The 24849-nt window shown below is 32.5% G+C and overlaps 2 protein-coding genes across 3 annotated transcripts in view; both read left to right on the plus strand.

Moving 5' to 3' along the window:
- The first annotated feature begins 1875 nt into the window (after positions 1-1875).
- Positions 1876-3170, plus strand: LOC129945093 (uncharacterized). The gene is made up of 3 exons (XM_056054751.1): positions 1876-2674; positions 2732-3050; positions 3121-3170. Exons 1-3 carry the CDS (start codon positions 2243-2245, stop codon positions 3168-3170), a joined length of 801 nt encoding a protein of 266 aa, XP_055910726.1. The 5' UTR covers positions 1876-2242.
- A 5022-nt stretch (positions 3171-8192) lies between these two features.
- LOC129944512 (uncharacterized) overlaps positions 8193-24849 on the plus strand; it is a 171766-nt gene continuing 155109 nt past the window's right edge. For both annotated transcript variants that reach the window (XM_056053990.1, XM_056053991.1), the window contains exon 1: positions 8193-9493. The gene's annotated coding sequence lies outside the window, so the exon portion shown is untranslated. The remainder of the gene's footprint in view (positions 9494-24849) is intronic.

The raw sequence follows: 24849 nt of genomic DNA on the forward strand, positions 1-24849 counted from the left end.
CTTTATAGCGGTCTAGGGCCTCCGGTAATTCTTCGGCCGCACGTGGTCTGCTAAGGGACCTGACATTCTACGTGCATATCCGAAGTCCGTTGTCCTTTATTCGTTTGCGTTGGTTGTCAACAGTAAATCCGTCCGTATCCGAGGCTTGTTGGTGCTTCGCAACTATGAAAGCTTTTACGTGGCCAGGAAGTCAACCCGACGGCACAACCCCCAAACTGGAGGGCCAGATTCTAAGTATAACTCCAAGGATGGGGAGCCGGATAAAACCGCTCCTTATAGGCATGGGCTCCGAATAAGTCGAAGAAGCCCTATAAGGTGTTCACTAAGTAGTTCAACCTTACTGGAACTGTAGACGCCTCCTCTGATTCCATCTCGGGAATTCCTCCGCTGCCGTCTGGATAAGAAGAGGTGCCTTAGTGGAAACACCTCTCCCCACCTCTCTCGTTTGCTGCCCATAACAACTTTCCACTGGAGTTGGAACCCAATCTCCAGTTGAGGCAGCTTATAGATTAGAGTTTTATAATTAAAGATGTCATCTAAAGATTTTTTAGTAATTTAACCACATTTACCAAAAAGTGGTTTGCTCTGAAAAACAACAAACGTTTTTGTTTTCACGCAATTTAGAATTTGGAAAAACTTAAATTATTTTCATAAAATTTGTTTATTTTTTATTTTTAAAAATATATTGATTTTTGTTTAGAAAACTAGATATCTCGGAAAGGAGGCACTATGTAAAATGTACTTATGTTTATAAGCACTAAACAGCTGCTTATCAAAAATATTTCTAAGGCAAAAATTAAAAATTTTACATATAAAAATTAATTTTAAAAAAACGCTCTAACTAAACTAAAACGGACTTATGGCATTCAAAGCCGGTACAGGAATTTCTTGTAAAAATTGCCGTAATTTTTAAATATTTTTTTATAATTTAAGTTATTCTTTTTAAAATTGCATTAATTTTTTAAACAGGGAAAGATAGAATGTTGGTGGCAAGCTATCGTACTTTCCCTTTTTTTCATAGCCTTTGGGAATAAGTTAAAAGGGGCACTTGCTTAAGTTCCTTGCATTTTTTCTCAAACTTCTCTTGAAGTTTAAATTTATTAGTATTGCTTTTAAGAAAAAGTAGTGTATCATTATGTTTTTGTCGCATTTTGTGTACAAAAAATGTGATTGGCTAGAATTAAGATATCTTGAGACAGAGACAAGGACATCAAATTTAAGTTAATGCAATTTAGAGGATTTATATCTTTACTAGAGTGTTTTTGCCTACTATCCTCGATACTACCATACGAAATTATATCTATCCACAATCTGTTCGTGTGCAAGATAGACATGTGTGTGAGTGTGTAAAATATCGCAATACAAACAATTCTGTCAATCAAGCTAAGCAGATGACGCAGCTATCGCTATCATCCCTCATTTTATACACAAGATTTGAGCATATCTTATTGCTTCCCTTTTCCCATATAAAGAACACAAACAAAAAATTAACTTTTTTTGTCATATTGAATGGTGAATTAATTTTCTCTCTTAGACCGTGTGTGAATTGCTTTAAAATTTGCGTTAAAACTTCTACCACGATTAAAATTTGACGTCTTTTTTGAGATGGGATAAAATTTAGCCATTTGCTGTGTGAATTGCGTTAAAACAATTATTTTAACCAAGATTTCTGCGCAGGTTAAACAAATTTCCCTCGATAATTGAAAAAAAATTCCCTGCACAAAAATTGGAATTCTTTTTCGCGGAAAAATAATTTCGCTTACAAAACATATTTTTAAGAAAACAGGTTTAATAAAACGTCTCTGAAACTAAAAAAAAATCTTTTTTATTCATTGTTCTCTGTTTTAAAACAACAGTCAAAAATATTCAAACAAAATTCCCATTTTGATTAATTGATTTATTCGGTGTGGTAACACTGAAAAATTGATATCTGTCATACATTTCAAAAGAAACAAAACAATTAATTCGTATTTGGTTCAGAAAAATGACAAATTTAAAGTATTTTGCTGTGATTCTTTTATATCTTTTAAAATATCAAAGCATAATAACAAGAAATTCAATTAAACAGAGAAGAGAGCGTGGGGTAAGTTATTAGTTGACGTTCAAGTTAAAAGTTTTCCAATAATAAATCCTATTGGCAGATTACCCGTGTAAGCTATGGAAGACTTCGAGTGTTTTCAGAAGATATCGATGCAATTCTCAACAACGATGAGATCAAATGTCGTGAACATTTGCGGTTGAAATGCCAGGAAAACGGATTGGTTGGACAAATGAGTATGAACTCGTTGTATTCCTTTACTGGATAACATCTGGTTGCAGCTATCGACTTGCTGGTGGCTTTATTGGAATGAGCAGATATACAGTGAAAAGCGTTGCGCACAAAATGCTTAATTTTTTTTGCGGATCCATGCGTCATCTCATTAAATATGTTCAACCTAATAACTATGAGGACATTGGCTATAGATTTTGCAGACGTTCCAAACCTAATATATTTCAAAATGTAATAGGAGCTATAGACGGCACTCATATCAGGATACTTTGTCCTGTAAGAAAACATGACGAATATTTAAACTATAAACGTTTTTATTCGATCCAATGTCAATCTGTTGTTGACAGCAAATTGATGTTTAATGACGTTTTTGTTGGATTCCCTGGATCAGTACATGACACTCGTGTAAGTTCAATAACATCTTTCTTGTCAAGTAAATATTCATAACACATTTTTTCTTAGGTTTTGAAAAACAGTCAACTATACAAAAGTGGCAATTATCCAAAGCAACCCTATTACTTGCTGAGAGATAGTGGATATGCGTATCGTTTACATCCCATACCCATCATAACACCTTACAAAACACCCAATTCGAATGAAAAAAAGTTCAACACCACACATAGTAAAGCCAGAAACGTTGTTGAATGTGCTTTCGGAATAATGAAAAGCAGATGGAGAAATATTTTAAATAAAGGGTTGGAGCTTAAAATTGAAAACAGTATCAACACCATTTTAACAGCCTGTATTTTGCACAACATCTGCGTGGAAGGTGGTGGTTTAGGTTAGTATTCTTAAAAACAATGATCGAAATAATTATAATTTCAAGTCACTTTTGTTTTATCGTTTTTAAGGTAGAGGTGATCCAGAAGAATTATTTCATTCCAATGACAACACTGGTTAAAATCTAGGAGTTGATGAAAGTGACACAGCTGAAGCATTACTTTTTCGCAATTCGTTGCTTCAAAGATTGATGCAAAATATTCCAAATAATTAAAAAACATAAGTACCAAAATCAAAAAAATCACTTTTTATTCATCTTCTGATGAGGAACAGACAACCAGATTGTCTACGTTAATATCTGGGTAATCTTCTGCAACCATTTGCCCAAAAACGCCCATGAGTGTACCCATTTGTTTGGACAGCTTTTTGTCACGTTTAATGAAGTGTTTTTCGTATGCACTAAACTTTTGTGTTGCAATGGAAGCTGATGTTGATGGACGTGAGGTTGATGCAATGGGCGATGTTGGCGAATCAATCTCAGTGAACGTAAACTTCAGAGAGGAAGATAATCTCGGCGATGACATCAGCTCCGAACCAATATCTCCAGTTGGTGGCAGAGGTTATAGCGAAACTATACTCCCGATGAACTTTCTAAGAGGAAAGGCGGGTGGTAGTTGTGCCTTTTTGGAAGCATATTGGTGAAATAGTTGGAAATAGGGCCAGGATTCCATTTCCTTATTTGTGGCTGCATCATCACCGGCACCATTACCAGTATGCTGCTCAATGAACGACTGTGATCGAAAAAATATTATGAAAAAGTGTGTGTAAGGTATGGCAAAACATTCACAACAATGTACCTTGTATTTTTGTGACATATTTTTTCATAGCTGCCTACATGCCTTAAAATCCTTTGTGGGGTCTCCAAAGCGCTCCGCTATACACCTTCAATTGTAAAAAAACAACCGTTATTTAACAGAAATTTGTTACTGTTTTACAAAACTCCATCCATCATTAATGTTTGCATTTTTCGATGTAAACATATCATCCAAACTTATCCTAGTTTGAATAAGTTTTATTTTTTCTTCGTGAGACCCAAGAAAAACATTGAATTTATATAAATTAATTAATTTCAAACTTACATTTATTGTATGGTTTTCCAGCCTGCCTTCGTTTTTTTTCTTGCTCCATTTCCGTTTGGTTTGAATGCAAAATTGCAAAAGCAAGAGCAAATTTCTCTATCAATAGAAACGTCAAATTTTAACACACTTTAACCTGCTCCACAGCTCAATAAATTTTAACCCATTTTATTCACCTCATTAGTGTCAAATTTTAACGCTGGTTAAATTTTAACACACATTTTAACGCAATTAACACACGGCCTTACTCTGATGGCTGCATGTGGCCGCCCTTAAATTTCTGCTCATGGTTTTTATATGCAAAGGTGACGAAGCAGATGTGTTGCATAATATTTTATATAGCTCTCGGTTTATAGTCAGCCCTATGCTTAAATACCTTAAAAAATAAAATCGATTAGCATTATTTTGCTGTGACTGTTGTTTTGTAATTAAGTTTAGGCGTTTCTTTATTGTTTACTCTGTTGAATGCAACCACTTATTCATACGCACTTCCCTGCCGACTAAACTAAATTTCTTCTGCTTAACTTCTTTAAAATAAGTTACTTCAAATGTAGATGTCGCTGAAAAAAACAAAAACACAGTTTACTACAAAACTTTATATACATATATAATTTTCTAGAAAATATATATACAATGCAAAACTCTTGTATTTTTGTGACATATTTTTCCATAGCTGCCTACATGCCTTAAAATCCTTTGTGGGGTCTCCAAAGCGCTCCGCTATACGCCTTCAATTGGAAAAAAACAACCGTTATTTAACAGAAATTTGTTACTGTTTTACAAAACTCCATCCATCATTAATGTTTGCATTTTTCGATGTAAACATATCATCCAAACTTATCCTAGTTTGAATAAGTTTTATTTTTTCTTCGTGAGACCCAAGAAAAACATTGAATTTATATAAATTAATTAATTTCAAACTTACATTTATTGTATGGTTTTCCAGCCTGCCTTCGTTTTTTTTCTTGCTCCATTTCCGTTTGGTTTGAATGCAAAATTGCAAAAGCAAGAGCAAATTTCTCTATCAATAGAAACGTCAAATTTTAACACACTTTAACCTGCTCCACAGCTCAATAAATTTTAACCCATTTTATTCACCTCATTAGTGTCAAATTTTAACGCTGGTTAAATTTTAACACACATTTTAACGCAATTAACACACGGCCTTACTCTGATGGCTGCATGTGGCCGCCCTTAAATTTCTGCTCATGGTTTTTATATGCAAAGGTGACGAAGCAGATGTGTTGCATAATATTTTATATAGCTCTCGGTTTATAGTCAGCCCTATGCTTAAATATCTTAAAAAATAAAATCGATTAGCATTATTTTGCTGTGACTGTTGTTTTGTAATTAAGTTTAGGCGTTTCTTTATTGTTTACTCTGTTGAATGCAACCACTTATTCATACGCACTTCCCTGCCGACTAAACTAAATTTCTTCTGCTTAACTTCTTTAAAATAAGTTACTTCAAATGTAGATGTCGCTGAAAAAAAACAAAAACACAGTTTACTACAAAACTTTATATACATATATAATTTTCTAGAAAATATATATACAATGCAAAACTCTTGTATTTTTGTGACATATTTTTCCATAGCTGCCTACATGCCTTAAAATCCTTTGTGGGGTCTCCAAAGCGCTCCGCTATACACCTTCAATTGGAAAAAACAACCGTTATTTAACAGAAATTGGTTACTGTTTTACAAAACTCCATCCATCATTAATGTTTGCATTTTTCGATGTAAACATATCATCCAAACTTATCCTAGTTTGAATAAGTTTTATTTTTTCTTCGTGAGACCCAAGAAAAACATTGAATTTATATAAATTAATTAATTTCAAACTTACATTTATTGTATGGTTTTCCAGCCTGCCTTCGTTTTTTTTCTTGCTCCATTTCCGTTTGGTTTGAATGCAAAATTGCAAAAGCAAGAGCAAATTTCTCTATCAATAGAAACGTCAAATTTTAACACACTTTAACCTGCTCCACAGCTCAATAAATTTTAACCCATTTTATTCACCTCATTAGTGTCAAATTTTAACGCTGGTTAAATTTTAACACACATTTTAACGCAATTAACACACGGCCTTACTCTGATGGCTGCATGTGGCCGCCCTTAAATTTCTGCTCATGGTTTTTATATGCAAAGGTGACGAAGCAGATGTGTTGCATAATATTTTATATAGCTCTCGGTTTATAGTCAGCCCTATGCTTAAATATCTTAAAAAATAAAATCGATTAGCATTATTTTGCTGTGACTGTTGTTTTGTAATTAAGTTTAGGCGTTTCTTTATTGTTTACTCTGTTGAATGCAACCACTTATTCATACGCACTTCCCTGCCGACTAAACTAAATTTCTTCTGCTTAACTTCTTTAAAATAAGTTACTTCAAATGTAGATGTCGCTGAAAAAAAACAAAAACACAGTTTACTACAAAACTTTATATACATATATAATTTTCTAGAAAATATATATACAATGCAAAACTCTTGTATTTTTGTGACATATTTTTCCATAGCTGCCTACATGCCTTAAAATCCTTTGTGGGGTCTCCAAAGCGCTCCGCTATACACCTTCAATTGGAAAAAAACAACCGTTATTTAACAGAAATTTGTTACTGTTTTACAAAACTCCATCCATCATTAATGTTTGCATTTTTCGATGTAAACATATCATCCAAACTTATCCTAGTTTGAATAAGTTTTATTTTTTCTTCGTGAGACCCAAGAAAAACATTGAATTTATATAAATTAATTAATTTCAAACTTACATTTATTGTATGGTTTTCCAGCCTGCCTTCGTTTTTTTTCTTGCTCCATTTCCGTTTGGTTTGAATGCAAAATTGCAAAAGCAAGAGCAAATTTCTCTATCAATAGAAACGTCAAATTTTAACACACTTTAACCTGCTCCACAGCTCAATAAATTTTAACCCATTTTATTCACCTCATTAGTGTCAAATTTTAACGCTGGTTAAATTTTAACACACATTTTAACGCAATTAACACACGGCCTTACTCTGATGGCTGCATGTGGCCGCCCTTAAATTTCTGCTCATGGTTTTTATATGCAAAGGTGACGAAGCAGATGTGTTGCATAATATTTTATATAGCTCTCGGTTTATAGTCAGCCCTATGCTTAAATATCTTAAAAAATAAAATCGATTAGCATTATTTTGCTGTGACTGTTGTTTTGTAATTAAGTTTAGGCGTTTCTTTATTCTTTACTCTGTTGAATGCAACCACTTATTCATACGCACTTCCCTGCCGACTAAACTAAATTTCTTCTGCCTAACTTCTTTAAAATAAGTTACTTCAAATGTAGATGTCGCTAAAAAAAAAACAAAAACACAGTTTACTACAAAACTCTATATACATTTATAATTTTCTAGAAAATATATATACAATGCAAAATTCTAAACAACATTTAGAATCCTATCCTATAGTTAAATATCAAAAACATCCAAAAATTAGTAAATTATTTGTATGCGTGTGCGTGAAAACAAGCCAAATATTTATTGAAATTCACATCTCTTCGTCGACAATACAGGTAGCAAAATGTAAACAAAGGGCTTTTGGAGGGTGATACGTACGAAAAATGTATATCTTCACATAGTGGTTTTAGTAAATATTTTATTTTGGGCCTCTTGTTCTTTTCTTTCTATTCAAAATCCTACACGAACGTATTAACGAACGTTCAGTTCAGTGTATCAGTACCATTGCCTTGCCCATTGGAATAATTCCGATTGGAATGAATTTCATTGTTCGTGTTCCGACTCTAGGTGTTGAAATTAAAAAGTATTTCAGAATTATGCTCTTTAAAGAGTTGAATTGAATATCTAAAATGAAATTCTCTTCCTTTTTGTGTTTTTTTGATTTAGGTCTCTCTCTGGTGTGGTGTGTATCTATTTTTCCATCTCAGTTCAGTGCGTTTGTTTTCATATTCATTTCGTTTGGCTTTTATTGAGTTTTGTTTGTTGTATTTTGTATCATCTACAACGGTATGCCACGGTATTTTCCCAGTTGTTCCCGTACTGAGAAGTGAGTACCTATTTCTCCAAACCAATTGCTAGTGGCAGTGGCAGACAGTCACAGTGACGTTTGAGAGACCGTTCGAAAGCGAGGTGTTTCTGAAGTCCTCAGTTTTTTTTCTACCACAACAATTGACAATGTGTAAAAAGAATAAAAAGAAATCGAAGTGCATGATTCTTTCTGCAAAAAATTGAATTGTTTAGAGTTCAAAGTGAAAAATTATCCAAATGTAAAAAAAAAGTATTATTAAATTCGGTATACCACATCCGATAAAAAAAAACACCTACCTATTTCTAAACTTGGGAAAACAATTATCAAAACTGATTTTTTTTTCTATTTTATTCTCTCGAATTGCATTTTTGTGCTCTCTGTACTAACACATATAGAATAGAAATTAAATACATTCACACAAACAATAAGAACAAGTGCGCTAGACAAGGACGACAGCGCACTGTCAGGAAGCATAGTACAGTTGTATGTATTTACTTATTGTGTGCATCTTTTCAATCCAAATTTAGTGAGTGAATCTGAACAAAAATTGTTCAATGTTCTGCTTTTTCCTTGCCACCATTGCTACAAAATTCGCTTGAAAAGATCTCTGAATTCAATTTAGTTTTTTGCTTTTATCACATACGCGTAACAAAAGGTTCGCTTGATTGATTCTATCAATAATTATTACTTGTTTGTGAATGAGATCATCTAAGATTCTAAGGCATAAATTAGCCTGGCCCCTGTGTTATCATTGCTAAAAAAAGTGCAATAAATAAATACCTACCTAGTTTTTGTGTAGTAATTAGATTAAGTGCGGTGCAAAACGGAAAACCTTGAGAAAGTTGTGAGAAGCGCTAATCGTATTGTCAATAACCACAACCAAACGCTCATTAATAACATCTTTCTTTTGATTTGTGAACGCTATGTACATACTAATGTAGATATATTTTCTTATTAAAAAAATCGAAGTACATATACCTATAAAATCCTACGTTTTCTTCTGAATGTGGTTTTCTTTCTCTCGAATGAAGTGAAATGTTGATTAAAGTACCTACCTACCAAGGTATAAAAGTTTGAATTCTAATTGGATAGATTACTGTGAATGGTTGCTCGCAAGTGTTTTTTAAATTACACAACACAAAATTACAAAATTGTGCAAATATTATTAATAAATAACATGTGAAGGTATTAACGGTGTTATTACAATGGCGAAAATGCCATTCAGGAAAATGGGGAAATATATCTTTTCATATCTGAAAGGATAATTCCAAAATCACAACGATTGAAGAAAACAAACTAAAACAATTACAAAAGTGGATTAGACAAAGGAATTTAATACTAAAACTAAAGTAAGTAATATTATGTAGGTATCTTCATGAGTACCTATCTATCTAATAGGTTTTACAATTTGTCATATGTTATGGATATTGTAAATTGTGCGTGAAAGATGTTTCTATGTCCCTACTCCTTGGGTTTAAGCAAAGTCGATTTTACCTCATTTCTCTTTCAATGAAATTAGACCAATTACAATACCTACCTCCTACACACTAAACATACAACAAAAATAACGTAGGTACCTACTAAAAAATCCAAATATTGCAAAGAGCAATGATCTCTAAAATTCCTCACATTCCAATTCCGGTTTGTTCTCTTCATTAAAAATCTGTATTTTTTTCATTATTTAACCACAATATCGCTTAAAGTTCCTTCTTACCAACCTACGTAACTATTGAATTTGTTTATGAATTAATTTGTTAGGATAGGCAACCAATTTTTTTCGAACGGAAAAACCATAAATAAAATTGAGATTATTAGAAATGTTTACGAAACTTTGGGTTGCCAAGTATCAACAACCATTGTTACCTTGTAGCAATTTTGCTTTGTGTACTTTTTTCGTTCAATACAGTTGAGTTGCAGTAAAAGGGCAAAGGTATCCTATCGGGCACCAGACCCTCGAACTTAGTATGAGTTCATTAGGTTCGACCTTGATTTGTTCCTACATATGTATTCATCGTCCATAGTATTCGTAGCGTGATAAAGATGATTAATGGGTTGGACTGTCACGTCGGCGGTCTGGCTGCAACCAATGTTTGTGCAACCTAAACCTTTTTTTTTAAGGGTTCTGTCTCTTTCGAGAAAATCCTCATAAGAACTCTTTTTTTCTCCTACATTTCTGACAATATTCGCACACAGGAATGGCTAAAAGCTAGAAGTCAGTAAGTGAAGAACCAAAAGCTGCACCGTCACCAAGTTTATTTATTTAGAGTAATGTACACCACGGACTCACAAATTTGGTTTTCCAAATACGTATTTCGGCCCTCGAACTTCTGAACAACATGATATAAGCCCGCAGATATGAAAGGTCAACTGGAACACATCACACAAATTGTGCATACCTATATTTTTGTCTGTTCATTAAACAAATGTTATTTCAATAGTTTTGTGACAAGGTTCTTGGGCATGATAATTACTTTTTCAAGGAATATTTCATCTTCGAACATCTGTGTAAACGTTTGGAGCATTGTTATAAAAAAGTCTTTAAGGATAACACAAAATAAAACAAATGTGTACTTTAAAAAAAATACATACATACATATGTATATATGCATAGGAACATTCTAATCAGTAGACGGTGCTTATATCTTTGGGAGAGTACGGTAACTCGGGCGACACAGTTTAATGACGGATTTGTAAAAACAAACATTTTTTACTACGGGAGGTAGGGGGTGTCTATCTCCCCCCGTTTAGGCGGTAAGTGCAATTTAAAAAAATCATTACTTTAAACGGAAAAAACAGTTAAAAAATAAAGGTAATACATACTTACAATTAAATATTAAACATTTTTAAAGCCAACATTCTGTTCTACTAGCCAGTTTTTAAATCAAGTCAAAACTATGTGTAATTTTTGAAAAATTTAATTTTAAATCCCCCTCCCCCATAGTAAACATTGCTTCTTTTTAACTGTTCTTACAAAATCCCTTATAATATCGCTTGAGTTATCGTACTCTTGCCATATCCTTTGGGTCAACTTTCCATTACCGCATTTATTTCTATTTTAAATTAATTTTCAAAGTTCACTTTTTCAAATACAAAACACGCAAAAATGGTTGATTTTGACATTTCTTCCCTGTTTTTTGTTCAGTGTTGCCATACTTGATTTTTTTTGTGGGTGATATCTTTGATTTTAGTACTCAAATGCAAAAAGTATTTTGCATATACCCAAATTCGCACCCACCCCAAATTTTATAGTGATCCCAAGCAGGGGGGTTGCATACATATGTACATTGTACACACATACCTACCTAGCTATTAGTTCGCCATATTGAAAAGAACTTGTTTTTTTATATGAGTTAAAGGTGTTTCCTCGCTTTAATATTTAAATCATGTTCTATTGAGAGTTTTACCTAACTGTAAAAAACAAATCAGAAGTAATTTCGTGCTGCGGTAATGGAAAGTCGCCCCGATTAAAGTGGTTAACTCATTAAAATAGAATTATTGAAAACGAAAAAAAGGACCGAAAAGTGTTATTTTTAAAAGCAAAGGAAGCTTGAAACGCTCATTATAAATAACGAATAAAAGATTTAAAGAAAATGTGTTGAAAACTCTAACTGTTATACATAGAAAAGTGAAAGTTTACGTTCAAATAAAAGAACTTATTCGTTGCTAAGCTTTTGTCCTTTGAAGTAAATATAAAAGTGTGAATAGGAAAATGAGGGGTTTAAACCCGTGGCAACTAAGATTTGATATTTTCATTTGATAAATACTTTATCTTTATAATAACTCGCTATAAATATATATATTAATATAATGACGAGTTCTTTAGTCTGTAAAGGTTTTGCGTACCTTAACTAATTTGACCTTCTTTTGATAGCGTACCATTATTCTTTTAAGAAGAAGAGTGCGAATTAATAACTGCGTCTGCCTAAGGAACAAGACCCCTAAATTTTTTTTCGATCGACATTAAGAACTTTGCTGCTGTAGAAATATTGTATTATAATACGGTCTATAGAACATTGTCTAAGCTTAGGACCTTTAGTGATGCCAACTGTACTGTTCTTTATGTACATCATTTGAAAACAAGATGCCTGGAGCAACATTTACATGTTCGAAGCAGTCCGCAGTACTGTCTGGAATCGAAGGCTAGACAAGCAATATTAAGTGTACCCATTGATTGCAACCCATTGATGTTCCGTAAAGTACGTGGCCAAATTTATAATACCTACGGATTTTAAATGATTGCAACCTTGGCTATTTTCTCATTTTTGAGCTATGCTTTTTTCAAAAAAAACTTCTCTCAGGCCTCAAATTCAAATTAATGCCAATTCAATATTATGAAACCTTCATAGAGAATTCCGAAACTTTTACAATGAAACTCTACTGTAGACCAACAGGAGTTCACTAATACAATCAACAGTACTGTTCCCCTCTGTTTGAAGTTTTTAAGTTTTTTGTTATGCTTGCGCACATGCACTGCATGCACGTGTAGACTCGGGAAAAAGCATTTTCAGAGACAAGAACAAAAATGGAGAAAAATATAACCAACAAGCAACAAGGCCATACCCGATTGCTTCTATATTTAGAAAAATAGATTTTGGTATTAATCATGTACCTATAAGTGGAATTTTATGTGTCAAATCTTATATCCTTTTAATTTTTAAAATAACAATGATTTCAAGCATACAAAACAATTTATTGGTTATTTTTGGTTTTACACTTCACTGCAAATAACGATATATTTTAGATAGAAGAGAATTTAGGTATAAAATATAAAAACCCCAACTATTGCCATTAGACTTCACAAAAAAATCTTTCAATTAAAAACATAAATATGTGCCTATATTAATTAAACTTTATTATTATTAATATTATTATATTAAAAAAAACTGAACTGAAGTACAATATGTTATATAAAAAACCATTGCGCTTTAGTACTTTGCCATAAATATGTAACCTCATGATAATAAATAAATCCCAAAACAACAGAAATAACCCTAAAATTTTCCTCATCCACAATAAAGGAACGATAGACGATATATAAATAACTATAATATCTTGCGTTTATAAAGTATTTGCGAAATGCCTGTTTAGTCAATGAAGCAAGCAAGTTCAGAGCTGGTTTTTCAACAATGGAGCACCTTCAAACAATCCTTGTATATATATTTATTATAAATATGTAATTTTGTTGCCATCTTATTCACAAACTTAGCCACCATAATAACTACTTTTGCCAGATCTCTTCTACCGTCTCGACACTTTGCTAAAACACTCTACATATTTACATCTAGTATTAAGGATCTTACTTTTCAATATTAATATTTTATTATTTTATACTAATTTTCAATCGTATGTAAATAGTTCAATAAGTAGTATCAAAGATTTCAAAGCCGACATAGTTGTTGATTTAGGTATGTTTATTAATATTATTCTTGTTGTTATGTTTCTGTTAATAATGTTTTTATTTGTTAATTTATTTATAAAATATAGTTCTTTACTGCATCAACTTGTGTCTTTATCAAATTATTGGAATCATTTTTATTCCACCATCGAAGTTTTAAGCCAAACAGTTGAAACTTACAATCAAATTATTGGAATCATTCTTATTCCATTATCGAAGTTTCAAGCCAAACAGTTAAAACTTACAAATCAACAATTAAGATGGAAGGAATAAAAGTTAAATTCTGTTTAACTTCAGAAATTCGGGAAAAACAAACTATTGTTAACGTCAAAACTATTCAAATTTTGAATCAAGAAGACATTTTTTCTTTTCCAACTGAATATCAACCAATCCAAAAACATGGTGAATTGGCTAAGCTGTCCATAATCAAGGGAGCTGCGAAGAGCCTTAGTACAAGAGGAAAATTAAGAAATATTACTATTACACTGAATAAAGAGTTGCAAAGTTTATATTTGGATGAGGAAGGTAATGTAGTTTTTGGTGGTTATTATTTAGAGGCAATAAGCACAACCCCCCAACCCACTACCAATAACCCTTTGTCTAGTTTTCAAAATCGAATCCGATCTATGTCAAATAATATGGTCCTAGAAAAATTTTCAAGTAAAAATCAAAATGCAAGGTCATGGTTGAATTTAATTTTGCTCGAATGTCAGAGATTACAATTAAATGAAAAACAATTTCCGGAAACATTAAAATCTTATTTGGAAGGACCTGCTTTAGACTGGTTCTCATCTTTATATAAAACGGGTTCAATGAATAAACCTTGGGATTTTTGGGAATCATCTTTTTTAAATAAATGTGGAGATAAATCATGGAGTGAAATTGGTTACGCGTATTCTTTTCATTGGTTAAATGGTCCATTTTTGGATTTTGTTTTAAAAAAAGATAAATCTTCTTATTGATGTCGATCCAGACCTTAGCATAAATTCTCAATTTAATTTTATTGTATCGGCTTTACCAAAATTTGTAAGATCGAGCTTAAATAAAAAAGAATTAACAACGATCGAAAAACTTATGTCTAGGTTGCGACAACTCGATCCTATATCAAACAATAATACACAACCTAGCAAATATAAAACAGACATAAATAGACAAAAACTGAATTTCGTATCATATCAGATTTGTGAGAAAGCTGGTTTCTCAAATAGATTTCATTCAGAAAGCGTATGCAGAAATAAAGTAAGACCAGCTAATATAAGATTCTCAGAGTCAAAAAACTAAGTATGATCCCGCTTATAAAGCTTAATGTTCTAGTTAATAATCAAATTGCAATTGCGCTTTACGATTCGGGAGCCAATTTATCATTAATTAATTATACATTTTATACGAAATTGCGATTGAATAACAATATAAGCGGGATTCAAATGATCAAAACAATGAGTGGTCTTACAGATGCCCACGGCGAAGTAACTGTTACTTTAAAAATATTTAATATACAAAAACAATTTTCATTTGTAATAATAAAAAGTAATTTTTTTGAAGAAGATTTGTTAATCGCTCTGAATTGTATTAAAGAGTTTCGATTATGTCGAAATTAAAATTTAGAAATTACTTAAAACTTGATTCGTATTCCTGAAAATTTTATATGTAATCAGAGCTTGATTTCAACGTTTGAAAATAAGAGCAATGATTTAAATAATATCCTTAACAAATATAATCTTGTTTTTGCGAAAGAAAAATTTGATATCGGTACTGTAAAAAATTTCGAAGCAACGATAAGATTAACTGAAAACAGATATATTTCGAGAAAACCATATAAATGTTCCATTCCGGATAAAATAGAAATAGAATCACAAATAAAACAATTATTGAGAGCAGGACTTATTGAAGAATCATATAGTCCATATGCTTCCCCAGTGACTTTAGTTTATAAGAAGGAAGAGGGAAAGAAATCACGATTGTGTATTGACTATCGTGGGCTTAATAAAATAGTTGTTCCTGAAGGTCAAACATTTCCTAGAATTGATTATCTTGTTGTTCGTGTATTAAAGTGTGTTTGCTTTACGAAATTAGATATCAATTCAGTTTTCTGGTCTATTCCGTTGAGAGCTAAAGATAAATACAAAACCGCTTTTGTGACACACCATGGTCATTGGCAATGGTCATGTTTACCTTTTGGTTTAAAATCAGCTCCTGCTATATTTCAAAGAATTTTATCAAGTATAATTAGAAATAATAACTTAGATTCTTTTGCAATTAATTACATAGATGATATATTAATTTTTTCAAATAACTATTCTGACCATTTGAACCATTTTAAAAGAACATTACAGGCTTTACAAGACCACGGTTTAAAGTTGAATACAAATAAATGTAGTTTTGCACAAAAAGAAGTATCTTATTTAGGAATATCAAATAATTGTATTAAACCTATTAACGATAATTTAATTGCTATAAACGATTTCCCTGAACCAAAAACAAGAAAACATATACCACAGTTTTTGAGCAAAGTAAATTTTTATTTAAAATATATTCCTAGATCTGCAATGACTCTAGAACCTTTACATAACCTTTTAAGAAAAGGTGTAAAATTTGTATGATCAGATAAATGTAAAGACAGATTTAAAAAGTAAAAAATATTTATGTAAAACACCTGTTTTAGCGATATTCGATCCAAATAAACCAATATACATTTATACGGATGCTAGCATAGAAGGTGTTGGTGCAATTTTGAAACAACCTCAAGAAGATGAATCTGTTAAACCGGTATTTTATTTCTCACGAAAACTTAACAAATCTCAGAAAACAAATAGAACAATATATATTGAATGTTTGGCAATAAAAGAATCCATATTATATTGGCAATATTATTTAATAGGCCTAAGATTCAAAATATTCACTGATCATGAGCCATTACGTAATTTCAACATAAAAAACTGCAAGGACATAGAATTACTTCATATTTTAAATTACATATCTCAATTCGAATTTGAAATTCATTACAATCCGAGTAAGAACAATTCAGAAGCTGATTGTCTTTCGAGAAATCCAGTACTATCAGAAGAAAATGAAAGTAATAATTATTCACAAATAAAAATAGTAAATCACTTTACAATACAAAATATATTGGATGATCAAAAGAGATTAACGTGTGATAAAAATTATAAAATAAAAAATAACATTATGTACAGAACTTTAAATAATAGAGAGAAAGTATGGTTAACAGAGGAATATGGTATCTTATTACTCAAAGAAATACATGATTCGCAAGGCCATATTGGTTTCAAACAAATGATATTAATAATTACACCAACTTTTTACTTCAAAAATATGCACAACCATATAAAAATAATTTGTAGGACTTGTGAAACATGTATTAAAAATAAAACAAGATTCGGTAACTTCCAAGCTCCGTTATCGCAGTTAGGCCCATATTGGAATCATTCTTATTCCATTATCGAAGTCTCAAGCCAAACAGTTGAAACTTACATATATATATACAATGAAACAATAAGCCAATCCATAAAAAAGTCTAAGGAGTATTTTAAATTTAATTCTATATATTGCATATATATTGACTTCGCTAAAGCATTCGATGCAGTTAAACAAGTATTTATCTAGCAAGTTTTAACTAAACAAGGCTTAGGTTAGGTTAGGTTAGGTTATAGTGGCTGTCCAAGATGGAAACGGACACACTTAGGCCAGTTTAATGGCCCATTGTAATACCACATAAATCTTGAGTTTCCTCGTAAGCTCAACGGAATCAGTTTGAGGATCTTACGAAACGTAAGAGGCTGATTATGCTGATATGATTTAGTTCGTTTAGATCGTTAAAGAAGAATTTAATCTGCCATACAGTTACAAGGAATGGCCCAGCACCCAGCAAAGGTGAATATTAAACTGTTTTGTCATTTCCATTAGAGATGATCGACAGTTATGGACTGCTATAGAGTTTGTGATGACAGAGTATAGAGATTTGATAGCGGCCTGGCTATCTGATGTCGATATCACGTTCTCTTTAAGCCAGGACAAAACTTCCTTTATCGCCAAAAGTTCCGCCTGCAACACGCTACAATGATAAGGAAGGCGGAATGAGAGACTTAATTTCAGTCGTTCAGAGTACACACCCATCACCATCTGTATTGAAATAGATTGACTTATCTTCCAGGAATGTCCTATCCTCCTAAAAAGATCTGGGAGGTATAGAAATCTGGAAATTTCTGTCGAATTGCAGTTGGGAGATGGTGTAGTCTGTGTGCTTTGGAATTGATTATAAATACCTAAGAATTACGGAATGGCCAGTGTTGTTGTTAGTCCACTGCGTCGAAGCTTTGAGGCCAATAGCAGAGCTTTCAGCTATTTGTTTGCGAAATATGTCAAGAGGTGTTAGATAGAGTAAGGTGTCCCTAAAGATCTAGGACCTATTAGCCTATCACCATGCACTTTCAAAACTCTGGAACGATTGATTGATATCCATGTACGTAATAGCATTGAAAAGAGACTATCGATGTCTCAGCATGCTTACTGCAATCGGTAGAAACAGTCTTGTACACTCTGGTACGAACTATCGAATACTCTTTAGAGCAAAAGGAATATACTATGGTGTGCCTTCCTGTATATTGAGGGCGCTAACAACAACGTTGACACAACCGCTATCACTTCTGCTAGGACGACCCTAAACGTTGAATACTCACTCTGTGAGTTGATTAATCTAATGCTAAAAAGCAGGATCATCAACTCTAAGATGGGGGATTTTTGTACGAAAAGGTCTGTCGGTAGAGGCACTCCATAAGGAGGTGTCCCCTCTCCTGTGGAACATAGTGGTTAACGAACTACTAATATCCCCTTAGAGGGAAGGATACAGAGTGGTTGCGTATGTCGATGATGTTGCTATCGCCGTCACAGGAGAACACCCTAATACACTGAGAGACCTCCTCCAAAATGCACTCAATATGCTCACTAGATGGGCTGATCACTGCGGACTTAGTATTAATCCTAAAAAAAAGACCTCGTCCTTTTTACACGGAAATACAAGACCCGAGTAATTGTGCCTCCTTTAATATAAGGTGTACCACTAATTTTTACCAATGAAGCCAAATATCTTGGTCTGATATTGGACAAAAAATAAAGTTGGAAACCTAATATTCAGGAAAGAGTTAAAAAAGCTACAGTAGCTCTTTTCCTTTGGAAGAAAGCCATAGGTAGCAAATGGGGTTTCCAACTTCGAATTAACTTTTGGCTATACACATCGGTCATCCGACCAATACTTATGTACGTATGGTGGACTGCATTAGCGAAAGTCGCATACTGCGACAAACTTAGCAGAGTCCAATGCACTGCATGTCTCTGCATAAGCGGGGCATTAAGAACCACACCCTGAGCAGCGTTGGACACTCTCCTCCATCTGACACTCCTCGACATATTCAGCAAGCAAATGGCAGCGAGTACAGCTATAGGACTCAACTCCTCATCTCAATTGACCAACAACAATGTGGGGCACTCCATCGTTTTGAACATCTTTGGTTTTATACCAACGTACATAGACTACACTATTCCCAAACCCCTATTTGGAAAAAACTTCCTGGTATCCATTCCATCCAAAGATGAATGGGAAGACAAAAAACTCCTGGATGACAAATGCATCCATTTTTATACAGATGGATACATGACAAATGAGGGAGTTGGTAGTGGTGTGTACTCAGAAAAGCTTAATCTAAGTATCTCATTCCGCCTCCCTAATCATTGTAGCGTCTTCCAAGCGGAAATTTTAGCGATCAGAGAGGTTCAGTCAGGCTGCTATCAAATCCCTTGACGGTGTCTCATTCAAATCTCAAACGGCCCTCGATTGTCGATCGTCTCTTATGGAGATGGTGCAGCAATTTAATATTCACCGCTGTTGGGTGCCGGGCCACAGAGACATCACAGGAAATTGTAGAGCCGATGAACTCTCTATAAATGGAACCGTCATACCTATTTCACCTGAAAGGGAGAAGATAGGTATACCGATAGCTATATGTAAACTTCTGCTAAAAGAAACAGCTTTTGCGATAGCAAACTCTAGGTGGTACAATTTACCAACATGCGCAGCCACAAAACTCATATGGCCTTCACTGGACCTAAAGCGCTCTAAAGAATTGTTATCTCAAAGCAGACTTTATATTAGCTTCCTAATGGGACACTGTCTTATAGGCAGACACGCAATACGACTTGGTGTAGACACAAATGACTTCTGCAGGACCTGTATGGACGAGTAAGAACTTGCCTCCTCTTTCACTAAGACGCAAACTTCATCTCGGAGAATAGTCTTTTGATAATCCCAGTAAACTAGCTAAGAAGGTTATCAAATATCGCCTTCGCTTTATAAAAAGCTCAAAATGGTTCTACTAGTAGGAAGTAACTCTCTAGATTCATGTGGTATCACAATGGGCCTTTTCTTTTGGCCTAAGTGTGTGAAATATGAATTCGCAGCCACTTTAACCTAACCTAACCTAAGGTGCCCAGTGCCGCAGATGGGGTCCTGCGAAGCGATCCGCTTATACATAGGCAAGCGGAACGTTGGACTTTATTTAAGTAATCCCTGTTTATACCTTTCTCTAAAGCAGTCCACCATACTGCCACACCGTTCATTAAAATCGGTCTAATTACCGATGTGTATAGCCAATGCGTGGTTCTGGTTTGTAAGTCCCATTTATTACCAATAGCTTTTTTGCAAGAAAAGAGAGCTACAGTAGCTTTTTTGATTCTTTCCTGTACGTTGCGTTTCCAATTTAGTTGTTTATCTAAGACAAGACCGAGGTATTAAGCCTCGTTTGAGAATTTTAATTAGATTCCTTAGGGAGGGTTGACAAATGAAATTTTGTATCTCCTTGAAAATAAGACCAAGCCGGTTTTGTGTGGGCTTACACCCAGTCCACACCGATCAGCCCAAAGAATTAGTCTGTGTAAGGCATTTTGTAAGAGTTCTTTTAGGGTGTTAAGATGCTTTCCTGAAACTGTTATAGCAACGTCCCTCTACTAACGAATCGTCTGCATTTATAGATGTTAGTGCAGATGTGATTGCAGATGTGTCCAAGTTGTTAAAGGCACCTTCGATGTCAAAGAAAGCAACCATAGTGAACTCTTTATAATTAAGGGAATATTCGACGCTGCGTACTAAAGTGTGTAACGCTGTTTTCACCGATTTACCTTTACAGTAGGCATGATGAGACGAAGACAGAAGTCTTGTATCAATACTTGGCCTTAAATAGATATCAATCAATCTTTCCAAGGTCTTAAGAAGGAATGATGATGGACTTATAGGTCGTAGATCTTAAGGATTGACTTGCGAGCATTTACCTGCTTTGGCTTAGAACTGAAAATTATTCGTATCATATAAAGTATGTATAATAATATTGAATGGATAAGAACGGAAAGTATTGGGTCATACGACACGTTGAGTTAGGCAAGGTGACTTTTACCAGCACTTTTTCCCCAACTTTAAAAGAAATATTCTTAAGTTTAAAAGGGAAAATAATGGTTTGAAAATAAACGGACAATATTTATCAATTCTAAGATCTAAAACTATGATACACGAATTAGATTATGTGGAAGACTATACTTATTTTGGTCAAATAATATCATGCACATATAAATATATGAAAAATGGTAGAATAATAAAAGTTTGGCGACAATTTTAGAATGCGCCTAAGATGCGTTTTTAACTCGTCATTTTTTCACAATTCACAAGAGTCTTCGAAAATAAACTTCAATCCTATCAATTAGCCATGAAAAAATCGATTCTCAAGGTAAGATTATCTCAACAACAAACAAAATATAAAGTTTTAAAAGAGAATATATTGGTATTTCGAGTAAATAAGAGAAATACCTACCCTACGCCTTAAACTGAAAAATCATATGAATAAACATTCTCCAATTCTACATAGCAATGCAATTTGGACAACATTGTAAAGTGTTTAGGCCATTTGCGCCAAGACCAAGAGTGTTCCAAAGAAAGGTTGGTATTTTATATATCAAAATTGTGAATTTAAATTGGTACTGTAGTTAAAAGGATAAAGAAATATAATTTTTCTCGATAACAATTTTTGTCGCAAATGAAAGACCAACAATATAATTTTATTAATTCCGAGTTATTTCTAGTTGTAAGGTTAGGAATGTATGTATGTACATACTTATATTAAAAAAATTTTGTTTGCTATTTTTAAAGCCAGAAAATCGGTGATCGTGTACCAACCTTCTTTTGCAATCGATTTTCGCCTGTGAATGATTATACGTATTTTCTCATAAGATGGTTAGAATTGTACAAGATTAAAGTAATGAATTAGTAAATTGTCTACATTTTATAGTTTTAAAATACTTATGTAGGTACCTAACCTATAACGTTTTTCTACATTAAAAATAAGTGCATCTGATTTGACAGTTTTAGAATAGAACCATATATTTTTTTAGCAGCATGGATAATTTGAGTTGCTTGCCCTCAAATTGCTTCAGGCCCTTATAACCTATACGAGATAGACACTATTAAACTTTTTTGATTATTGGCTGTTCCGGAAATATTTTTCAACACAAATTTTAGTTTTTTCAATTCATTATTTTGGGCAAAAACTTCAACTCGATTGCGCCAGAAACTAGCTGACTAGCTGACACTAGATATTAGATTGTGATGTCTTGCTAAAAAAGCACGTCCTTTCTCAAATCATGTGCATAAAAGTTTTTTGCGTGTTTCTACTCTTTGTCCAAACGACATGTTTTTAACTTCTCCACGTTTCAAAAATTTTGTACAGAGATTTCTGTGAAAATAGAAATGACAGTTTTTTCCAAAATTTAAAACCTAAAAAAGAATTACTAAAAGTTGGTAAAAATTGGTTTTTGATTTAATTAACATTTAAAAATTAAAGATATGGGCTTCAGATTAATTTTATCCTATAAAAAATATAATTTTTTTAACACACAGTTAAATTTTGGGAAACATCAACATGACATATTTTTTACAAAAAATAAAAAAAAATAAAGTTCTAAGCAAGACAAATTGACAAACGGGATAGAAAGTTATCAGTGTGGGTCGATTCACAGCCTGTTTTCTTGTTTTAGTCTGAAAACAATAATTTTTTTATTTTCTGAATATCAAGAATCCTTTACGCCTGCTCTCTGTTTTGTAAATATAAAAACTAACAAAACAATAATCTAGGTATTTGTAAACAATAATGTTTACATGGCAATGTTTGAGCTTTGAGTTCCGAAACAAAACAAAACAACTTTTAAGTAAACAAAATTGGAACACACATTTTCCTTCACCTCAATAAGTATAAAAAAGACAAAGAATAGAGAATAGAATAAGAGATTTTTTAGAGTTATTCTCTTAAAAGCCCTCTCTTTGTTTCAATTCCATTTACTAATCGATTTTTCGTCTCATGTCATAAAGTCACATCGCAATTCACAAAACGAAACTACATGGAATTTCCTATACATATGTATATCGGAAAAATTATGGATATAAATTTTTTTTGTGCGTTGGTTTTGTATTAAAACTAAGTTTAAATTATTGTTTTTTCTTTTACTCACATTTTCGTTTGTTTTTATTATTGTTATTTATATATTTAGTTTAGATTGGTGTGGTGAGAGGTGGCCATTTGGTTTTTGTGGTATGCACCTATGATTGTAGGGAGTAGGTATAAAACAGCTGTTTTTAGGAGGGGTAAATAGGTATAGGTAGGCATGTAATAATACGTACACCTTTGCAATGAAGATACTTGCTATATTTTATTTATTTATTTATTTAAATTTGTTACATATCTATCTAGACAATCATTTTATATCAGGCTTAACACCTGAAAGATAAAACAACAGACAAATTATTTAAACAATTTTTTTTTTATATTTTGTATGTTATCAAGCATTATTTTTTTCAGTAATTAATGAACTTGTACACTAAGAAGCCAAATATAAAAATATATTTAAGTTTTTGAGAAAATTTTGAAGAATTAAATCTATTTTTTAATCAAGTAACTTTTTTCTGGTCTTATTATTTACTATTCGATGACGTAGCGGGTCAAAAATACATAAGGGACTTCACAAGATTTGTCTAAATAAAACATTTATTGACCACCAAGTGAGCAAAAAGTCCGTCATGAAATCAAAATTTTCGCTTAAATAATACTGAAGTTAGCACACAGAATATAAATTAACAAAAAGCATTAAGTTTCGTCAGAATTTTGAATGGTAGCTTTTCAAATGTTTTAAAATATTTCGATTATTGTAGATACAATCGATAATTTGCTATTTAAAATTCCGTTTAAATTATTTTAAATTCTAAAATTCGATTCAAATTAGTACAATTTTAGATTTGGTTGACTAAATTATTTTTTTACTGTAATTTGTTTGCATCTATAAATCGTGCTGCATTTTGCACGTTTTTTAGAAAAATTATGTAATCCTAACGCCCGTGCTTTTAACATTCGTATTGCATTTTTCTAGTCCTGGAAGTCCTTACTCTACACTCGCGTCATTGATACAACGTGTGCCGGATACAAAGTGCAAATAAAACCTGCAGCATTTGATATTACGTGTGGTAAAAAGACAGACGTTTTACACAGGGGAATCATCAGTAGAATATGGTTATGCTGTTAATTAATGTAAATTTTGTATGTACATACATATGTACATATGTACATACCCACGCCCTATATAACTGAAACTGGGTTATAATTTATAAACATATGTGTAGATTAGATATAAAGACTGAATGTTTGCAGCTTTACATATTCGAAAGTGTAAACTTTATTACATTGCTTTTCAGTTTGGCCTAAAAAACATGTTGCACTATAAGAAAAAAATTTGAAGAAAGTGAAACCAGTAAGGGGTATTCCTGTGTTTTTTCAATGTCGCAAAAGTAATTTCTGGTATCGCACAAATGCCTTGTTAATAGAACTAAATGATGAGTTAATTCTTAACTCAGTGAAGTGTTATCGCCTGTTAATTTATAATTTGTTTATCATTTCATTACATATTATTAACTTTCGCAAGACGATAAATTACAACTACTTTTGAAAATTCAATTGATTTTATAAATTTTAAGTTCAGAAGAATTCAGCAAAACTTTATATCGCATTTAAGCTTACAACGTTTTCTTGTTTTATTTAAATTATTATTCCAACACAGTCGCCGATTAATGACATCTTATTCTAACTTGAAATTATTTCTAAAAATTGAAAAAAGAGTTGTATCAAAATTATGGAGATTAACATTGCGAGCCAAAAATTTGTTTGTTATTAGTTGAGATGCAATATTATAAAATAAAAACTGAGTATAATGAAA

Source organism: Eupeodes corollae, chromosome 2, assembly GCF_945859685.1.
Source record: "Eupeodes corollae chromosome 2, idEupCoro1.1, whole genome shotgun sequence".
In the NCBI taxonomy this organism is placed as follows: domain Eukaryota; kingdom Metazoa; phylum Arthropoda; class Insecta; order Diptera; family Syrphidae; genus Eupeodes; species Eupeodes corollae.

What these genes read in the sequence shown, in the direction of transcription:
- LOC129945093 (XM_056054751.1), top strand. Translation starts at nt 2,243, where the DNA reads ATGCCAGGAAAACGGATTGGTTGGACAAATGAGTATGAACTCGTTGTA. An exon ending in GATCAGTACATGACACTCGT is followed by an intron (nt 2,675 to 2,731) that starts GTAAGTTCAATA and finishes ATTTTTTCTTAG; the next exon opens with GTTTTGAAAAACAGTCAACT. An exon ending in CGTGGAAGGTGGTGGTTTAG is followed by an intron (nt 3,051 to 3,120) that starts GTTAGTATTCTT and finishes ATCGTTTTTAAG; the next exon opens with GTAGAGGTGATCCAGAAGAA.